Here is a 21522-nt window from a genome sequence, read left to right as displayed (position 1 = left end):
AAATATACATAGAGTTATTTTTTGACGATTTATTATTATTTATCATTCCAATTAGTTTCCTATATAGAATAATTTCTCCTGGTCTTCAACTTTGCTTCGAAAATTAGTTAAAGCTCTATGCAGGATTAATAATAATAATAATAATAATAATAATAATTCCTAATATTTAATAAACCCCACTTTGATTTTTATTATTTTAATAATAAATAATTTAATATTTAAAGTTTTAGCAGAAATATTCAATTAATAAAATCCAAACTCAAATTAATTTATTTAGTATTAAAAATACGGAAGTAATTCATGAATTTTGATAAATTTTAGAGATTATACTGCAAATGATTGAAAAAAAGGAAACCTAGAAACTTCGCTTGGAATGAAAGCCGAAGAATCTGTGATTAAAGCAACTGAATGAAGGGGTGATTATAAAGAAGGTTCTGAACTCGAAATTTTAATAATTACATGATATTTTTAATAGTACACCTATAATCAACCCAACACCGAAACGTTAATAATTACATGGAAAGAAAACATAATACAACTTCTGTAACGAATTTCTCACAGCTTAACGCAAATAAAGAACCATTTCAAAAGAATATTAATTACTATGGAATTATTTTACAAGGATAAGAACGTTAAACTAGGCCAACAACCAATTAGCATTCAAATACCACTCATTGCTTGGAGTCTTCGCCCCTGAAACTTTCATTCCGGGAACATCTGCAGTAATCAGCGAACCAAAAAAGCCCTACTCGCTAGAAACATCAACTTCTTCAGCTGACCTTTAATTCAACATCTGTGACCACCTGATGTCATAAAGGGACTAGTCTTTGCTCATTTTGATCTACTAGGCAGCTCAGAAGCTTCATCTATTTTAGGAGGCAGGAGACCCAGGAAGCTCCCTTGCACTGGTTGATTTGCAGCAGCCGACTCATCTTCTGCAACATTCAGACCTATACTAGTAAGAAAATGGGTAGCGCACCTTCACAACTGGAAGCTACATACAACTTGTTCTCTTTCAGACCTTAATTGCATTAAAATTCTGAAACATTAACAAATTTAAGAATTTTGTGATGCAAATTCAGGGAAGAATAGGCCAGCATTCCATGAAACGTCATGACAACAATATAAAAGAAGCTCAATAAATTTAATTGCTATCATCCATCAGGCCGCAACAAAAAATCCAGCACTCGTAAACATGAAAACATGACAAAAGATTTAGATGATTTCATCCACATGCAAGAGCAAGCTCTTAAGTCATTGAATCTACAAAACCTTAGATAAATGGGAAAAGTGGCTCCAGATCATCAAAGCAATTTGTAAAACAAACAAAGAAGCCTATATCCAAAATTGCTAGTGCCTACCTCCATATTGTTCCAATTTTAATCCATAGACTATGCCAACTTTGCATTATATCACACATTCTCAATGATAAAAGAAACAGGATAAAAAAGATCTTACCAAAAAGGGATTTGATAGAGGGTCTCTTAGGTTTTGTGTTCTTCTTCTTTAGTTCAGCTGTGTACAGTAATACATAAAATAAACAATGAGCAGTCGTGTACAATCATCACAAAGCTAGACAACTCTGGAAAAGATAAGCTTTGCTCGCTAAAAATATTCAATATTTTGATGAGCTCATGAAAAACATTTCAAACATATGAATATATAATAAAAAGCTCTTCCCATTTACCATAAGCAGCTCAGCATGGATTGGAAACACATATTACAAGACTAGTATTTTCATTTTACACAATGTCATCTTATTAATGAAAATCAATTATGATAAAACATTAACACAATTCAGAAAACCTAAGAAACATTTCAAACATATAAATATATAATAAAAAGCTCTTCCCATTTACCATAAGCAGCTCAGCATGGATTGGAAACACATATTACAAGACTAGTATTTTCATTTTACACAATGTCATCTTATTAATGAAAATCAATTATGATAAAACATTAACACAATTCAGATAATCTAAGAAGATAACCAGGCCAAGAAAACAATGCAAACTAGCACACACTAGATACTGCCCCAGCTGAAGCTTAAGTTCTGCGTGTCCTACCATAGCATACTACTTCCATTGACAAGCATATTAGCAATACCTTTCCCCAGCAATAGTCCAGAAACAAAATAATTAAAAAGTTACCACTTATTTAGAGGAAAATGTAGAGGCAATGGCTATTCTGGAAAATATTGAGACTTTACTAAGAAGAAGGAATAATTTAGAAAAGTAAGTTTATATGCATATGGTTGAAGGGAAGGAATACAGTACCAATCCCAGGTAACTGATTGTCGTTTACAATTTCAAAGTTCTTGTATGTATAACCCACAAAATTAATATCCTTAGATGAGAGCATCTGCAAAGCAGACAAAACAGAAACAACTAGTCAATAACTGGAAATAAGCAACATTATGTAACATCAATTAATTAAAAGTTAACTTCCAGGTAATATGGTGAAGAACTTTTCTATTACCATCAAAGTCATCAGTTGATCACTCAATCTAACACCAAAAGGTTTATGTTGTAGGAAAAAAAGACAAATTTACATGCATCCAATTTCTTAGAGAAGGAACATGATGAAATATGACACACTAGATCACAAAATAAAAATACAGATGTGAAAGGCATTGCTTTGGAAAATGGAAGAAGCTCTTCTCCCTTCCAAATTCCTATATTCCAAAACCAAATAACATCGTTATCTTGTGAGAAAACAAACTTGTATTCCAATGATCATTATATCTAGATGAGAAATGCATTTTGACAACTCCATTTACAAACAAAATAAAATGATACTAAAAAAAAAGAAGATGAAAGAACTCAGAAAAATTATTTTAATTCTGATCAGGACATTGCCACAAGCCAAGCAGCACCAAATTATTGAGAGAAAAGTGCAGATTCTCTAGCAGAATATTAATGAAGACATTACAACAGAAACTACTTAGGGTTAGAATGTATGGACTAAAATACATATGTACCAACCTTTCTCCATGGACCAGCTTTTGTTGAACTCTCAATTTGGCTGTCAGTCTACAAAAAGAATTGTGTGAATGGATAGAAAGGCAAACAACTAAATGCTTCTATACAAGAAATTACCAATTTTTAACACTAGAAATATCAATCTACCTCTTCAAACTTCTCAAAGTTTTGCGTATCCAACTCATCATTGACCTCAGGAATAAATGCAGCTTTCATTTGATACAGTTTGTCCCATTCTAAACCTTTAAACCATGGATGAGCCTGAGAATAATAAAGTAACCAATTAACTGTCAATGTAAATTCCATTTTAACAGTAAACCAAAGAATTTTAGAACAGAACACACCACACAACACCTTTATTTCATCTGCGCCTTTCGTTCCAAGCCTCTGGTCAACATTACATAAGAGTTTACTGATAAGGTCTTTGGCTTCTGGAGATAGCTTTGCTTCTTCTGGAAATTTTAAATGGGTTCTCCAGTTAACTATCTGCATGATAATAGAACAATGAAAACTTTTAATAATTGATGACATTGAACCAAATAAGAGGAAGAAATAAGTTGAAACATAGAAAAGAAAAAAGAAAATGCTTAGAAGGGTGAAATAACAATCAGACTTAAAGTAATTAAAGCTTGGCATATCACCAACTACAAATAACACTTTTGAAGCATCATGGTCTGCCATCAGTAAATTTGTTTGCGACTTGAGAGAACACTAAAAAAACATGTAGCAAGTACGCATGCTCAAAAGTCTCAGTTGGCATGCATTAATTGTTATGAAAAGACTAAATGCTTTCCCTCTCCCCCTCCCCCCTTTTTGGATAAATTAGAAGCAAAGATTTATTCCCAGTATCACCTTCCTACAAGTTGACATAGGCTCGTCTGAATAAAAAGGTGGGTATCCCACAAGCATTTCGTACATGATTGCCCCAAGAGACCACCTGAAGAATTAACAACATCTAATCCAAATTAATCTCAGTAAGGATACAAGATTGGTTAAAAAGGAAACTTCAGTATACCAACCAATCACATTCCATTCCATATCCTTTCTTCAGCAAAACCTCTGGGGCAATGTAGTCAGGTGTTCCAACCGTAGAATAAGCCTGCGATAACATTTTTTGCAAGATTAAACAAAAGAAATCCAAGTGCTTTTCCCATAGATCATGCAAGTTGAGGAAAGAAAGACGAATCTTATGGCCAAGAAAACTTACAAGCATCCTCCGATTCCTCTGCCAATGCTGCAATTGCTCCTGTTGTGTACGCTTTGGTGCAGCAGGGCGTCCATCACTCTGAAGCGCTCCACTAAGGTTGTTTCCAAGTGAAAAATCCTTCTCTTGAAGATTACTGCAATCTAATGGCTTACATAATCCAAAATCTGATAATTTCATGTGACCATATCTATCTAGTAGCAAGTTATCAGGCTTGATATCTCTGTAAAACAAAAGCATAGAAATGATCAGGCAATATAACATCAACATGGTACAGAAAAAAACACATCAATGATTGAAGACAAAGATATCCTTTTTACCTATGAATGTAGTTATGTTTATGGATAGACTCAATAGCGAGGACAGTTTCTCCCACATAAAACCTTGCCTCATCCTCAGTCAGTGTATCCTTGCGCATTAGTAAAGTCATCATGTCTCCACCAGGTAGGTATTCCATAATGAGATAAAGATACTCTTCATCTTGGAAGGAGCAATAGAGTTTGACAATGCAATTGCTATCAACCTCTGCAAGTAGATTCCTTTCTGCTTTCACATGTTCAACCTGAACATTTTACATCCAAACTGGCAAATAAGCACAATAAACAAAACCCCAAATAAAAAAAAACTAAGAGACTTAACAAATTGTAGACCTGGCCTCTACGAAGCATCTCTGATTTCTTAAGCTTCTTCATAGCATAGACATGACCACTTGATTTTTCCCTGCAGACTCTAACCTGCAATCTCATAGACAGAGAGAAGTCAGAGAAGAAAAATATCACTGTTCTTAGAATCTTATGATTCTCGATTCTATTTCTCATTCAAGCAATTCAAATCTACGAGGTAAATCCTAAATATACCCAAATAGTGACTGAATCTTAAGATTCAATATGAATCTGTCAATTCGGTTGATTATATTTTAAGTGGTTGTTAGACTTTATTACTTGAAAATGTAAGGTTTCACTTCATCTTTATTATAAAAGGTGCACATGAATCCTTCCCTTAGCTCTCTCCTTTATTTTTTCTGCCAGCCATTATTTTTTCCTCTTCCTCTTCTTTCTTTTTCCTTTTTTCTTATTCTTGTTAATTTATTTCTCTAACTATAGTTGTCAAATTCTTACATTTCATATTAATATATTCCGACCTTGTAATTTAATCCACTTTGCTGTTTTTATTATTTAATCATTTGATTAAAATTAAATAGGAGTGTCAATACATGCACAATGATAATTGTTACATGCAATTCAAAAATTCATAACTTATAACATAAAACAACTTGACATAATATTTGTTTTATATTTATCAAAATATATATTGTAATTATTTTAACTTTTTTTAGAACATATAACCTTAATTGATTTTGAGAATTTTCATCCAATCTTATAATTAAATTCAATTCTTGATTCGCGATTTACAAAAAGATGATTTTGATTATCAATTCAAATCTCAATTTGACAACTAATGGAAAATATATATAAAATTATAAATTGATGAGGTTATGAAAAAGAGCACACCAATTGACAACAAGATAAAATTTCACTCAAGGAATTATTTATATGACCAATATACTAAGAAATATCATCACCTAGCAAGTAAATGCAACCCAAAGTTCCAAACATCATTTTAGAAAAGGCTATTGCTCCAAACAAAATGAAGGAAATAGCTGAAGAACATGACATGTGCATGTGCGTGTAAACAAATAAGCATATATTCTCTCTCAAAGATGCAACTATACAATTTAATCTTTTTTGTGATTCCAATGCAAAATTCCAAATCACATTATATAATTAGTGCTATATTTACACATTTTTGTTACCTGCACTGCAACAGAACCACCCCTCAGAGGAAGATGCATTTCGAAAATGCAAAAAAAGAGGTGATAACAAGAAAAAATTATTTTGCAAACACCCATAATATTTACCTCCCCAAATGCGCCCTTGCCTATCATTGTCAAAGGTTCAAAATCATCAGCACCCATTTTATGTCTCTGAAGGCGCATGTATTCTGTTTCCTTCTTCTCTAAATACTTCAGCAAGTTATTTTGCTCTTCCTCAGAGACTTCAGCATCAGCCAACTTCTTCTCAAGGATGTTACGTCTGCAAGATATTACAAGTACCAAAGTACTATTAAGACAACACTCTAATATCTCAAATACAAAAATCATAATACTGAAACAAACTCGGACATTAATAAAGTATTTTGTTCAGGTGATGACTGAAAAAATTCATAAGAAAAAGAGCTGAATTCATTGGCTAACCATCTAAATGAATATAAAATAACTGAATTCATACAAGACAAACATAAATGTAAAGACAACTAACACTTAGACATTGAGGGGGGGGGGGGGGGATTTTATAATTGCTAACTCAGTTTCCACAGAATAGAAACTCTCCTGCAAGTTGATAATAGTAATAAATTGAATCAACTGTTTGGCATCATGCTAAAATGTATGTCTTGCTCATCACCTAATCCGGATAGTAGAATAAAAGTTACAGAGGTCACATCCCCAGACTTTGCCTTTGAAGCCAACAAAGATACACCATTAACCGGGACTAAACAGAGTTCCTTCTAAAATCTTAGTTACAATATACAAATTTAACTCCTCAAAAGTGTTATACTATATTAATCTCCAATAGACACTAGTTTACTAATCACGATCAGTTAGCTCACAACCAATATCTAAACTATTCATTGAAGTTCAACATCAACTGACACCCATGATGTGGAAACTCATAACAAATCTCCATGATAATTGACCTGACTACAATTCATGCATGATAATGGTAGAACAAGATGGCCATTAATATTAATTTCTAACTTTACAGTGTACAAAAAAAAAGGAAGAAGGTAAGTAATGCTTCCACTAAAGTAGAAAGAATAATTAAATGATAATGCCGAAGTGGTAACAGAAAGAGCAACATCAAAATAACTATTAGGGACAATTTAAAGATAGGGTTTTACAGATGATTTCATCCTAACAGTAACAGATGCTACTCGGCACAGGCCACAAGTTGAATTTCGTTGTAACAGTCTAAGCCAGCAGACCATTTAAAAGATATTTTCAGTTGCACTTTGAGGAAAAAAATAAGTATATGCATCGTAAAAGCCTACAGTTCACATATACACATATGTATCTACCCCAATTATGGTTCATTTTTACTGGAAAAAATTTTGGTCAAGTAAAACCATGTAGCATGAAATCCCAAACTTAAAAACAAACTGAAACTCTTTGCACTGTACATTAACGTGTGATTCTCACAATTTCCAACTCTTGATACCCATCATGTTTGAAATTACAAGTTAAATAGCTCAAAGCCATTATATTCCATCACAAAAACAATCACTTTCACCATCCAATCTGTCTACATCTACATGATATATAAAGAATGTCAAGATCACTAGCATTAGCAGCTTCCTTACTAGTTGATCAGCAAAATAACTACACAGGGGCACAAAAAGGAATAGAAAGAAAAAAAGCATTTGGCTAGTGGTGCACTGGTTGATGCTTGTAGTGCATCCTTTTTAAATTTCAGATGTACCCAAAAATTAAAGAACAGAAAAGAAAAGCTCCTCTTTGCATCTCACCATTAGTCAGCAAGGACAATGAACAAAGTCCATTAGGCATTCATGAAGGAGAAAAGGTTCTTGCATTTCAAGACTGAAGGGGAAAAATAAGACTAGACTACTGCAATAATCAAGCAAATACATCTCCCAACACCAGTAGCAATTTCGGAACAGAAAAGTCAAAAGATGAAAAAAAAAAATTATAGTAATAATTTTTTACCAAAACATTGTGGCTATAAAAGAAGCACTAAACCATACCGCTCCTTCCTCTCTTGCAGGCTCTTCATCTGCTTTTTGTAATGGTTTTCAATATATTGCTTTGCAGCAGCAGCCCTCTGCTTGGTTACATTTGATGGTGCTTCTTCACTTGTAGGTGTATTTGACCCATCCTTCCCATTGCCTGCTGTTTCCTTCTTTTTTGCAGACTTCAACTTATCTTTTGACTTTAATTTGTTAAACCAACACCTTGCAGTCTCCATGTGCTTCAATTGATAATTAACTCAACCTCTTCTAAGGGGAATAAATGAAAAATAAAATTTTGTGAACTTGTACTTTCTAGATATGCATTTGTCTACTGAAGCGTACACTTTTCCAATGTAAGAACGTAATGTAACTGATGAGATCGCAGATTTATAGATAGCATTGATTATTGTAGACTTTGAGCATTTCCTGTGCATTGGGAAGAGACAAACAACATTTGATCAACTTAGAATGGCTCATCACTGTATTATCAATAAATTATCACCGATATTGATGTTAAATTAAAAATGAAAATACATGCAGCAATTTAATGGAGAAAAAAGAAAAGGGTTATATAAACTATGGTCCATTTGGAGTCGGAAAAAAAACTGACAAGAACTTTCCACAAAACATAATATCTGGATGTTTTCAGCTATGACCCAGCCCCCATTCTGAAAACTTTCAAGAAAATGATTGCAATTCCAAAATTTTCCATTAGCTTAAGAAGAAGAAGAAGAAAAACTATGCTTACGAACTGCACTATCTCCATTATGTTTCTCTATTTTTTTTTCCTCATTTCAAACATATACGGTTGTTGATTTTGCTGTCAGACAGTCTGATCTTAACCAAAAAGCGCAACACTTTAGCCCAGTGTAGCCCAGTTCCACAACTTCAAGCATTAGGTATGAGGTTATAATCCTCCACCCCAAAGTTCAAAGAAGAAAGAAAAGCCAAAACTTAATTAAATTTTAGCATTCAAAACTTTAACTAGGAATCCAGTCGTGAATAACATCTTCGAAGATCTCTAGATTATATAATGTTCTGAGTAATCCAATTCGATTTTACCAAGTCACTAGCAAAATTGGACATCCTCACTGATTCAGGGTATCTAGTCGAAGATCTTCGAAATTTTCTCTCCAAACAGATTAAATAGAAAAAGAAAATAATAAAACGATATCATACTTCAAAACCAAAGATTAGTGAATAAAATTTAAATCTAAATTACCGTAAGCAAATGAAAATCTTAAACAAAAGATCACAAATCAATCCAAGTCTAAAATTTCATAATTTTTCCTACATTACTTTACGAACCCAAAAAGTCTGACCGAAACCTTAGAAATAAAATATGGTCCATTTTAAAAAAAAAATTTAAAAAAAAAAAATAGAGCAAGCGTATGAAAAAAGCACCAACTTAGTTTTTTTTTTTTTCAAAAATAAAAACGATCATTTAACATTCTCAGCTTTTTACTTCATTTTCTCACCGGAGCAAGCAGAAAGTCGAAATCAAAACCTTGAAAATGCAGATAGCATCAAATCCGGCACTTCAACAGTTCGAAGTTCAAGTCACCTACCACTAGTAAATTCCCTTCCTTCCATCCCACATTTTCTCACCAAACAATTGGAATTCAAATGCTTAGAATCAAATACAAACAAAATCTCAAGTTTAGCTTCAAAGACATGCATCACCAAATTAAAAAACAAAAACAAAAAATAAAATAGGATACCAACTAGACAGAGAGTTGGTGACACTGTAGAAACCGAATCGGATAAGATGATAGTGGAGAGTTGGATTTAGAGGAAGACGAAAGTACCTGGGAATTGTACGATTGCTACTGAGAGGGGAAAGAAGAAAGGAAGCGGATGAAGCGCGATTCTCGGTGGAGAAGGGAGTGTGAGGAAGAGCACTTTGTCTTCATTATCTTCGATTAGGCATTGGGTAGCGTTGAAAGTGAAGGTCTTTGTGTTCCTTTTACTTTGCTTTGCTTTCCCTTTAGAAGTCGAAGACTTTTTTCGAGTTTTGCTGTTAGTATGATTTTTCTTTGTTAATTGCTTGAAAGCGCGTCCCACCCTTTCTCTTTCTTACTGTGACGTCGTCCGGTAACTGAAACGGAGTTCAATTTCTCGGGGGAATATGCTCTGCTCGATAAAATACTGTATTTTCTCCTCTTTGACAACCATGTATTCATAATGTATGTCGCTGTATTGCGCAGCACAATAATACACATATAAAAAAATTATCAAAATATATCCAATAATTTTCAATACATCTTAATAATGTATTTATGAATATAATTTCATTTTTTAAATAATTTTTTTTTAATTTTGATTAAAAAGAGATATCTACTCAAAATCTATTAAAATTCACTAATCAAATCGATCATCAATACGCCATTCAATTTGCGATTAAAATAGATCAGACTGACTGAGAGTCCGAACTTATTAAAAAAGCGCTTCTGGTTCATTTGAACAGAGAGGAAGATGGTAGATCCAGCTAAACCGCGACTATTAGCACGAATGTTGAACAAAATTTAAATGGTCATCGAATAAAAATAGATAAATATATATGTTCATATCTACGGTTTTATGTAATAGATACAGATGGCACACAGAATGACAAATATACTTCATTAGAAAAAATAATAAAAAAAAGAGCATAAGTTTTGCCACACATAAATTTTATTTTTTTTAAATCTCAAAACATCAATATTAAATATATATTTATTTTCTAACATCTAAAATTTATATTTTATATTAAAAGATAATTAAATTTTTAAAACCAATAAACACTTAAGCTTTTATATAAATTTTATTATAATATATAATAATTTTTTTCATTAAGAAAAGAAAATTGCTAATATATAAAGTTTGTAGCATTATGGTTTTATTTTCATTTATTTTTTCAGATTTTCTTCCCTCAAACATAACCTTACACTTATTTTTTAATAAATATAAAAACTTCAATATTTTGCATATCTAAAAAAATTGGATATATATCACAAGTATTAAAAGTATAATAATAATAAAATTATTAATTATTTTAAACTTCTAGCAAATATAATTTTTTTACATATTTGTTTGGAAAAATAATGATCAAATTTAAATGTAAAAATAAATGCATATTGCTTTAGCCTCTATTCAGTAATAATATCAAATATAATATTTATTATTTTTAATAAATTTAATAGTTTATAGTTATTTTCATTTAGATTAGAAAATATAATTAAAATAACAAACTTTATACTATTTTTTTAATATACTTCTCACTCATAATTTTATATTATTTAAAATTGAATGAGCATGAATTAGATGATAATAATAATAATTGGTGTAACGCTGTCCTAAAGGAATATGGTTTTCTCAAATCAAATACAGAACGATTGCTTTTTGACTTAGGCAATTTGATTGGGTGGAAGTGAAAGACATAGGCGAGAAATTGAAGGTGGGAAATAATAATTATAATATAAAAAATATATATAAGGCGAAAATGGGGTGATGAGCTGGAGCATTTTTGAGAAAACTGGCGAAGCATAATTGCGTAAACAGAGAAGATTAAATTAATAATCAAAGCCTTAATGGCCGCCTAATACACGGCAGGGATGATTGACACGTGCCTTCCTGTGGCTACGATGTCTCTTAGTTCTTGCCACCTTCCTCTCCTCCAACATTTTCTCAAATTTTCCACTCTCCCCCTCGCCTCCTACTGCTTCCTCCTCTCCAGGTGTCAGCTTCACGTCCCACTTCCCAAGCTTATAGCCAACTCATCTCTAACGCCATGTTTGGAAAACATGCTAGAGTAAAAAGAAAAATACATGACTTTTTCATTATTTTTTATTCTTGAAAAATGGTGTTTAAGTCTCCAAGGAGTTTCAGATGTCTATGCAATTTGTAGCGTTAGTTTGGTTTGCCAAAGTACGTATTAACGCTGTCGTTTTCACTAAAGCAACGCAACCCCACGGCAAAGGCAAAGATTGAGTGGACGGTGGAGTGGGGAATTCCCTTCTAAGTAGGGCAGGCCATTTCAGATATGCATCAATTCTAAAGAGAAGGCCAAAAGTCATATGAAAGCTATGGATATTAATGTCTCATCTTATTACACCTAATCCCACTTCTACGTTAATACTCCATTTTATATATTTTCTCAATCTCATTTATTTATTTTTTTTTATAATCATTCTAAAATTATCGTCTTACTTTTCTATTTTAAATTATAATAATATAAAAATTAATTATTATAATTTTACTTTTAAAAAAATTTTTAAAATATTTTTAATATATAATAAAATTTATTATGAAACAAAAAAAATATTATATAATTAGATGTTGACGTATAGAATTACAATTAAAAGTTTTTTTAAAATAATTCAAAATATTAAAAAAACGAATGAATGAAGCAAATTCTGGCGGTCTTTTTAGAACACATGATTGTTATCCATCAAGAGCTGGTGAAACTCTCTTTGGCTCTCCAAAATCAAACCATCTCTATTATTTAAAGCTTGACTTTTAATTCTAGTGCACATTAAAAAAATTATAAAATCAAATTAATAAATTCAACCCATTTATTTATAATACTAAAAAATTGAATATAAATATATTAAGGTCAATTTTATGGTCCATTGGGAATATCAGTTAACATCGCCTCATTACACAGATTTGCTTGGTTGCTATAGACCTCTAATTTGTCATATGTTTCACTGTCACATATGAGCAGTAGATATAAGACAGAGACTGATAGATTTTGGCCTTGCCGTCCGGCCAGCATTCGGCAACAGATATTAAACTAAACCCAATATATTAGCAAATCTTGTCCTGCACATAATGATCCCAAATACCTTGCCAAGTGGTGGTTGCCCACAATTCGTTACCCCTTTTGCCCTGGTGGAGAACATATATTTAATATTCGGCAAGGGAACAAGAACAGCAGAAACCGAGATTATACTGTTTGGGCTCAGCTTGTAAGGTTCCCTGTGTAGCCCCAGTAGGCTAGGGAAAATCGAGTCAAATAACATGATGAATGTTGGCTTGGATAGAAGAGGTTATATGTGGGGGATAAATGGGGTCAAGGAACCATGGCCAATGGGAACTGATGGTGGGATTGGTTAGGGTTATAATTTTATGTGAGAAATGGTAGGGAACAGAAGCCCACTTGACAACATTAGAGATGGCAGAAACATTACATGTGTGTTGGTGAATGGATGTATTTATTCTAGTACTATGGATGGATATGTTGGTTTAGGTTGCACTCATGGTTGTAATGGCAATTACCAGATGACCCCTTTCCTCTCCTCTCCTCTCTCCTTCCCTTTATGAAGTCTTAGGGACCACTTAGTGGCCTTCATATATATATATATATATTGATTAAAGGATAAAGATGTATAAATGGAATTGAAAACAACTTGAAAGGATGGATTTGGTCTGTTGGTGGGATTTTCTCTCTCTTTTTCTTCTACCTTTTACCCAGTAAGGCTGGTGGGTTCCTCCAATACTAGCCAGTTACAGTATGCTATGCTATCACACACACGTTCTACTAGAAAATGCAAACACCGTGTCTGAAACTCTTAAAACTCTTAAATGCTAGCCTGTCACAGGAGAATACCATCACACATTCCATTGGAGACACCATGTTTGCAATTTTTTAAGACCATATTGGACAATTCTAACTGTTTTAATAACATTTAACTATTTTTGTACATGTTAACTATTATAATAGTGATTAGCTTTCGGCTAAAAGAAACCATTTTTCATAATCAACTCTTTCAATCTTAAATGCAATATTACCGAACAAGGCCTAGAAAATTGTCCACCTTCACATACATATGATTTGCAGATATGCTCTAGGAGAAAGGTGAGCAAATAATATCAACTATAAATGAGGAGCTTATATCAAAATATAACAGGAACATAATCGACTTGTCAATTCTGAATTTCCATCATACAGATTTATTCAGAAATAGTCTGAGTCACAAATATTGACAAGTCCATTAAGAATGAATCGAGTAAAAACTCCAAGTATCAACTATATATTTGCGCAATATAAGACATTCAACATTAAGCAAATAGCTTCATTTATAAATAACTAGACGATGAGAAGCAAGAATTCTTACCTACTCCAGCTTAACATTTTTCGTGTGGTTATTCACCAATAGTTGAAGTACTTTTAATTGCACTCAAAACTAAAAACAAAATGACAAAGAAAAAAAAAAAGAGAAAAAGAATAGCCTATAGATGCTGAATTTGCTGATAGTTTATCTCTCCATCAAATTGAATCATTATATAGAAGGGGAGGAAAAATTAATGTGAACATCACTTAATGCTACAAAATGAAATTGTTTACTGCATCACTGCTCCAAACAACCTTTTTAATCTGTTGGAGCACTTGGACTTTGGAAAATAGAGGAGATAGAAGGAAGATACTGTTGTCCTATTCTGTATCTCTGACGCTTTCACTTGTTAGCCACAGCTTCTTTTGGATAACAAACACCACATCATCTCCATCCTGGTCTGTTTCCGAGCTGGGATCAGCTGTTGCCACTGCTTCCCAGTGCAATGCCACTAAATATTTCTTTATAAAATCTACTACGCTTTGTTTATCACGAATGATTATAAAACCAGTAGGTCTAAGAATTCGGTCCATCTCTATGAGCAAATCTTCAGCACTACAGCCTTTCTTCTCAATGTCAGAAAAGACAGTCCAAGCATGAAGCAAATCATAAGTCCGAGGATATGTTGAAAAGGCTTCACACCTGTCAAAAATATATTCATACGTCATGTTAAATTCAATTCCAAATCTGTCACATCAAAGTCAGCAAAACATGAAAGTTGATGGAAATGAAAAGCCATCATCAAATAAACCAATAAGCACTAAAATTAGTTAAGATAGAAATGTATATATCTCCCAGGTTGCATGGACATGATATTCCATTTCACTGTAGGAAGACTGGAATGAATTGACATAATAAAAGGTGTTAAATTTAATTAAGTTTATTTCCATACCAGTTGTGTACAGAGCCAATCAGGCCTCTGTCATATATCACTTTTAGTGTATTTGGTCCATCTTTGGGCACAACATTCATCACCCAAACATCCTTGTCTTTAAGGGCAGCTGCAAAAGACCCTAAGTTTGCTTTCATGTCCATCAAGTTCCTCAGGGTGTCTGATTGAGTCTTTGGGCTCAAGAGATTCCAATAATTCTCCACTCTATGTCTCCAACGTTCCTACACCACAAAAAGAATAACCAATCCTAAGTTCTCATCTGTATGTTGCTCCTGAAAAGCAGAATTGTTTGAATCATGCTTCCACAATTTACCGTGTCCTTCTCAAACATTTCACTAGAATAGCCAAAATCAGCAAGTCTAGGAGGAGGAGTAGTCAACCTAGCTGGCCAAGGAGCCAAACCGCTCCCTTTAACTCTCTGGTCATCTGTCATATAGAGGAGAAAAAAAGCTTCGAGTTAACTTAAAGTACAGGACGCATGCATGTAACTTGAAAACAACGTAGCTTATGGATGACTGCATTTTTCATATTCACCAAAAGGAGGGAATGCTTTAAGGGGACCTTAAAAAATCCAAACAAAAAAAAGCACCATTGCAAAGTGAAATCGAACAAATCAATCAATGCTGAAGTAGAAAAGAAATACCCCATAATTTCACACTACTACTAAATCTAGAGACTCATTTGATTACAATGTTTTCACAATCCACTACAAGCCTAGGAGACTTCTTTTGCACATCTCAACATAAGCATAAAATTCTGCATAGCCCTACAGGATTCCTGTTCATTCTATAAGGGAGACAAGTAAAAAAAGCATGAGAAATTTTAAGTGCCATTTCATTTCAGGAAACAACCCATTAATTCACAATGCACAGCAAACTTGACCGAGATAAGAGATTAAATTAATAAATAGAAGTTAGATATGCTAAGAAGAAAAAGAATAAAAGGAAGACTGGACATAGAAAAAGGCATAAAACTCACGATCAGAGTAAGGTGTAATGCAAGCTTCCATTCGCACACCCCACACTGCATCCGGATCATCATCAGATCGACAGAGAGGAGGTTGAGTACCAGGTTCCCTTTCCATATAACAGTCATTTGTTAAAGGTTTTTGCCAAATGACAGTTTGGTTCCTCTTAGCAGCTATTTTCCAACACATTCGTCCCACAAGTGCACTCATTTTTCTCCAAATCCTGAGATCATCTTCATCCTGTGCATAAGCTTCAGGAGAGGAGTAGGCAAAATAGCCTCCTGGTCTGAGTAAACGATCAAGCTCAAGAAGAAGAATACCATCTCTTTGAAGCCAATCTATTCTACAACGTGAACAGTGGGCAAGCTCAAAAGATCTGCTTGGGTAAGGGAGTCTCTTGGTCCCTAGAACACCAAGATATGCAGGAATTCCTCTTTCTAGGGCAAACTGGATTTGGTTTTGATGCACATCATTAGGTGCCAAGGACATTGCAATGATATTGGATGAAAGAAGATAAGCACCAAAACTAGCCACACCACAGCCAACATCCAGAACTGTTCTTAGCCTTCCTTCATTGTTTAAGTTATTTTTTGAAAAATTCAGCATCTGCCAATCAGACAAGAACCAAAATAATCACTTCAACCATGCAGGACAAGAAACGTATCAAAGAAACAGCAAGTGTCAGAATAGGAGTGGAGCTAATAAACAATATACAGCAAAAAATAAAGAATATGCATCAAGAAATGGCCCAGAAGAGATTTTAAAATCAAGTAAACAGGTTCTGTGTTCTTCACTTCAGCACAAGTTAGCAAGAGTTAGCAGTCTTACATTTGCAATTGAAGCAATATATTTATCAGCTCCATAGTGAAAATGTGTGCCTCCCCCAGGAAAAGCTATCTTGTCACCTTTAACAACCATCCAGTTCTGATCAGATTTCTCATGTGCAAGGTGAGTATGAGGAATGTTTGCTTTCCATACTTCATCTCTACTTTTTGGCCACTTAATTGGGATCTGTATAATCACAGGACAACATAAAAGTTGAACAACTGATAGATAACGAATCTGAAATTGGTTAAACAAATAACATGGAGGAAAAGACTGACACCATTCCAACTAAAGAGCTTAAGTACATATGCACCACCTTGTAACCTGATGGAGGAGGAATCAAGCAATTGTATCGCCTTTCTGGAGGAGGGCAATGTCGTTCATAGTGTTCCATCACAGAGAGATCCAGCTTTAGTCTCATCTGATATATAAGATTCCTGTCTAAACAGGGAATAAGTTCTGAATGTCGATCGTCACAAACCTTCAAAATCAAGAACATACAAATGAATACCTATCAGTAAAGCAACACTTGCAAGGAAAACCATAACTATAAAATTACAGGGGAAAGGGAACGGGGTGGTGCTGAAGATCTAGTAAGCAGTAAAGAGCCTTACAGGGAAGCTCTTTGGTACAGTGTATTCCTCTCCATCTTCCTGTCCAAATTTGGTAGAATCATCTGGTTTTCCATCAGATTCGTCACCCCCACCCAAATAAGATGACCCAAGTTTTCTCAAGGACTTGCTGCCATATTCTAGAGCTGCTGCACCACGGCTTTGAGAGCCAAAAATGGATCCATAATAAAAGTATATGAATCCTAGAAAGAGTGCCACTAAACAGACAGAAGTGATCAATCGCTTCTTCTGGCTCCCATCAGATCTTCCCCTCATTGTATATCAAGTTCTAAACAATTCAAACGGATTTTCCCACTCACTTGAGAACTACACAATCATAATACAGATCTCATCCCACTATAACAATATGTATAGTACCAATCTCACCATCCAAAGCAACCTGTCTGTCTGATAACTCAAACCTCCAGGGTCTAATATTTCAAAGAAGGAAAAAAGCCCATACAGGTTCACTTGGGATTTAGGCGGACTGATCAATCTGTTAAAAAAAAAAAATGAATGGATCATCAGCAAAATCACAATCCAAATCACTGTAATGAATCTTCGTTTATGCTTCTCAATCCGAAAAATGCACATATTTTCTTTGCTAGTGCAATGAGCAATAAATAAAACAAAATAAACCTAATCATGAAGACGTGAAAAATAACTGAATCCTACGAAAAAAAATAAAAGAGCAAAACAAACTAGGACATTTGAGAAATCCAACCTAACCCATTTCAAGTTTGACCACCTGTACAGAGGCAGTAGTCAATTTTGCGGAAAAAGAAAATGAAAACAATTTAAAGTTGAACGGCAAGTTGAAAGCTTGTCTATGAGACTTAGATCCGTGTTCCTAGTAAAAAACCGCAGGCTAAAATTTAATGATACTATCTTACAACTGTTGCCAATTACTAAAACAATAATAATAATAATAGTAATCATAATAAACGTTCCTAACATCCTACAACTGAATCTAGTAAATGGACAGCCAAGCGAAATGAAAAGGATTGATCCAATTAGAAGCAAAGAATGGCAATGAAAAGAACTACATAGTTATAAACTTGGCAAACTATGAGAAAGGTTTAATCAATGGAATTCAAGTGAAAGTAACTTAACAAAATGAAAGCTATGTAAGCAACTTAAATGGCCCAAAACTAGCAGATCTGGAGCAAAGCTACTACTTTGCATTGGAAACCCATCAATAACTAATACAATTGACTCGTTTATCAAGCAAGAATTATGTATAAAACCAGATTGATGCATCCAATCCTGATAAAATCCCTATGAATGGTATTCCAATCAGATCCACCAAAAAAAAAAAACACATCTTTAAGCAAAACCCACGAATATATCACGAAGAAACAAACAGGACCGCCAAAAATAGAAAGATAAGCTTACTGGGTTTGATTCAATAAGGAAATAGGCAGACTCCTAGATATGCACGAGAGCTCTGGGGGCGTTCTATAAGAAGAAACGCATAAGAGAAAAAAAGAACCGAGAGGATGAAAAAGAGACAGATAGATTAGATCTTAGAATTCGAATTTTTTTTTTCCCCTATTTTTGGAGAGAGAGAGAGAGCAGTGACAGTGCAGCGTTGGGTCCGTTGGTGTTTGATTTACACTTAGAATTATAGCATGCATTAGCAGTCATCATCAACATCAATTTCATCAATTTAAAAAAAAAAATCAGAAAATTTGACTTTTGGATAGTGGAAGCCCATCAATTTGATAAGAAAATTCCAGCAAATAAATTAAAGTGTCGGTGATTTTATTTTTATTTCTTTTCTTTTAATGGTTCTATTCCTTCATTACTTTTATTAATTCACTTTTAATATCGGCTTAGCTTAGATACTATTACTCTACCATAAATACCGAACTGTCGGTCGTACGTGCCAGACCCACCATTTCTTCATTAAACGCGTTCGTTTTCTTATTATAAAATTATATGCTAACCTTAATATTCTTATTATAAAAATAATCAATCTCATAAAAAAATTAAAATTTTATATTCAAATCAGTTGTTAGTTACTTTGTTTCTTGCTTTGCTTTTTTATAATTAATTATCAATTTATACGTTAATTTTATATGAAATAAAGGATTGAATGATAATAATTTTGCTGAGATGGGAACTTGCAATCTCTCAATCATACAGTAATTGTTGGGGCCCATACTCAACTTGGAATCCTACAGGGATACTGGGTCAGCCAGTGGAGGGACAGTTGGGTTTCTCCCTTTTGCTTTGGGAGTGAAAACGACTCTCCATTTCCAACTTGGATATGACCCATTTAGGAAAATTAATTAATTATTTTTTAATAAAATAAATTTTATGTACCATGCAAAAAGGAAAAAATTGATACTATAGTTTGAAGTTTAGTTAAGAAAAATGGGAATTCACTTTCGGTTAAATTAAATTGCATTTAGTGCATTTTAATACTTAAATTAGAAAAATTATTATTGATCTAAGCATACATTAAGGCTAACGTTGGGCCGTAAGAGGCCGATTGTCATTGGAATTGGATCACATGTTAGAGCTTCACGTCCAACTGAGATTCATCCACGAAGGAGCCTCTTGAAGCCATCTTAAGAGTTTTTCTGGATAAGTTTCAGGCCCAAACGCACACAATCTGTCGTAGTTGGACTTGGCAGAAGGCCCAAACTAGAAAATGAAGGCTGCGCATGGCTAAAATCCAATGGGTGGATGGAAGTTAAGAAGATGGGAAGCTTAAGCATTGGCTTTGGGTTTGAGGAGCATAGAAAAAGCGGAGGAGAAAGAGTATGGAGTGTGTGAAAAGAGTTTCTGAAAATCACTCAGGCTGAGGCTGACATAGTGACATGACAAATGGGTTGCTGTGTTCACCTGTGTATGGTCCACATCAAGTAAAAGACTAACAGACTCCAATGGCTTGGATTATGCCAGGTGGCTAATGATCTGCATGGGGTTGATGCGATTGCCCGGATTGAGAGGTGTTTCCAGGGGACATGATTGACAGTTGAGCACGAGCCACTCCTCTCTCTTTCTCTTTGTCAACTCCGACTGACCCTGGACTGGCTTGTTTCTCGTACCTCTTTTCTTATTTTTATTTTTTCTTTTTTATCTTTGTGTCAAAAATTAACTGTGACTCGCTCACGAATCGATTACCTTAGTGTTTTTTTTCTTTTCCAAAGATGAAATCATTAAGAGCTCCTAAAACTAATACCACCTTGAGTTTTCACTCCTTAATTTTTTTGTTCTCATCTCATCTCATGGCATGCATGTACATGCACAATTGCCTGGATTTGAGCATTCGTATCACAGAATTTATTAATATATATAAGTGCATATGATATATGGGATATATATTATAGAATTTTCGTAAACAACCCACTTGAATTAGAGTGTGATAGATACATAGGTGAAATAGTGGTTGAGTTCAAAGCATTCTTGCCTAACATGATTAGAAATTGTATTGACTTGAATATGAGTTGGCCTGTCAATGCGCTGTGAGTTCAAAATCAGCAAATATTACATTTATTATAAGCAACAACAAATTGGTTAGGCACGGGCATGAACTACCTCTAAGACTTGATTCACAAATTCAAGCAGAATATCACCATTTATCTACTTGAACCAGTTTTCTTTCTTCTTTTTTTTTTCTGCAATTTTTTTTAACAAAAAAAAATAAAGCATGACGATTCTAATTTCTCCATAAATGAATATGATGAGCAGTAGGAAATTTAAAAAAAAAAAAAAAAGGCTGGTTTTGATAGCTTAGCTTAGCTTTTAATCTAATCCCTGGTAGGTGCAAAGTGGTGGCTATAAGTTAGCTTGTTTATTGGGTTTTGTACGTAAACCTAGTTCAAACCTAGCATATAGATATATAGTTAGGCAAGGTAATCATACAAATTATTGAGATTTTTTGGTTCAAAAGACAAAAATTCTCTACTCTAATTAATTTAATAATACTTGAAATCCGTATAATACAATGATTATCCACAGTAACAAGAAACATTCTACTGAGAAAAAAAAATACTTTTATTCTTTTTTTAATTAATAACTGTTGCATATATGTGAGGGGTTGAATACGTCGGCAAGTCATAAAGAAATTTGAATCTGCTGTATCCGATATTCTATAGTTTGAAACAAATAGAATATGAAAGTAAGAGAGGA

At 33.7% G+C, this 21522-nt stretch overlaps 2 protein-coding genes across 6 annotated transcripts; both read right to left on the bottom strand.

Moving 5' to 3' along the window:
* Positions 1–417: 417 nt before the first annotated feature.
* LOC110601818 (serine/threonine-protein kinase tricornered) lies at positions 418–10117 on the bottom strand. 5 transcript variants are annotated; one of them, XM_021739148.2, is made up of 15 exons: positions 9798–10117; positions 9468–9618; positions 8005–8415; positions 6104–6278; positions 4836–4919; positions 4506–4747; positions 4189–4408; positions 4001–4080; positions 3834–3918; positions 3336–3467; positions 3129–3242; positions 2985–3032; positions 2277–2361; positions 1459–1515; positions 418–950 (listed from the first exon to the last, which is right to left on the bottom strand). In XM_021739148.2, exons 3-15 carry the CDS (start codon positions 8223–8225, stop codon positions 832–834), a joined length of 1662 nt encoding a protein of 553 aa, XP_021594840.1. In that variant the 5' UTR covers positions 8226–8415; positions 9468–9618; positions 9798–10117; the 3' UTR covers positions 418–831. The 5 variants fall into 5 exon arrangements, with proteins under 5 accessions (XP_021594840.1, XP_021594838.1, XP_021594841.1 ...); XM_021739146.2 differs by lacking the exon at positions 9468–9618 and having other exon boundaries at positions 9798–10116; XM_021739149.2 differs by lacking the exon at positions 9468–9618 and having other exon boundaries at positions 418–935; positions 9798–10111.
* Positions 10118–14020: 3903 nt separating this feature from the next.
* LOC110601813 (probable methyltransferase PMT3) lies at positions 14021–18980 on the bottom strand. The gene is made up of 8 exons (XM_021739141.2): positions 18775–18980; positions 17383–17875; positions 17085–17249; positions 16772–16954; positions 15955–16549; positions 15290–15402; positions 14977–15197; positions 14021–14726 (listed from the first exon to the last, which is right to left on the bottom strand). Exons 2-8 carry the CDS (start codon positions 17653–17655, stop codon positions 14405–14407), a joined length of 1872 nt encoding a protein of 623 aa, XP_021594833.1. The 5' UTR covers positions 17656–17875; positions 18775–18980; the 3' UTR covers positions 14021–14404.
* Positions 18981–21522: the final 2542 nt, after the last annotated feature.

This window comes from Manihot esculenta, chromosome 15 (genome assembly GCF_001659605.2).
Source record: "Manihot esculenta cultivar AM560-2 chromosome 15, M.esculenta_v8, whole genome shotgun sequence".
Classification (NCBI taxonomy): domain Eukaryota; kingdom Viridiplantae; phylum Streptophyta; class Magnoliopsida; order Malpighiales; family Euphorbiaceae; genus Manihot; species Manihot esculenta.
This window is presented reverse-complemented; position numbering and strand designations above follow the sequence as displayed.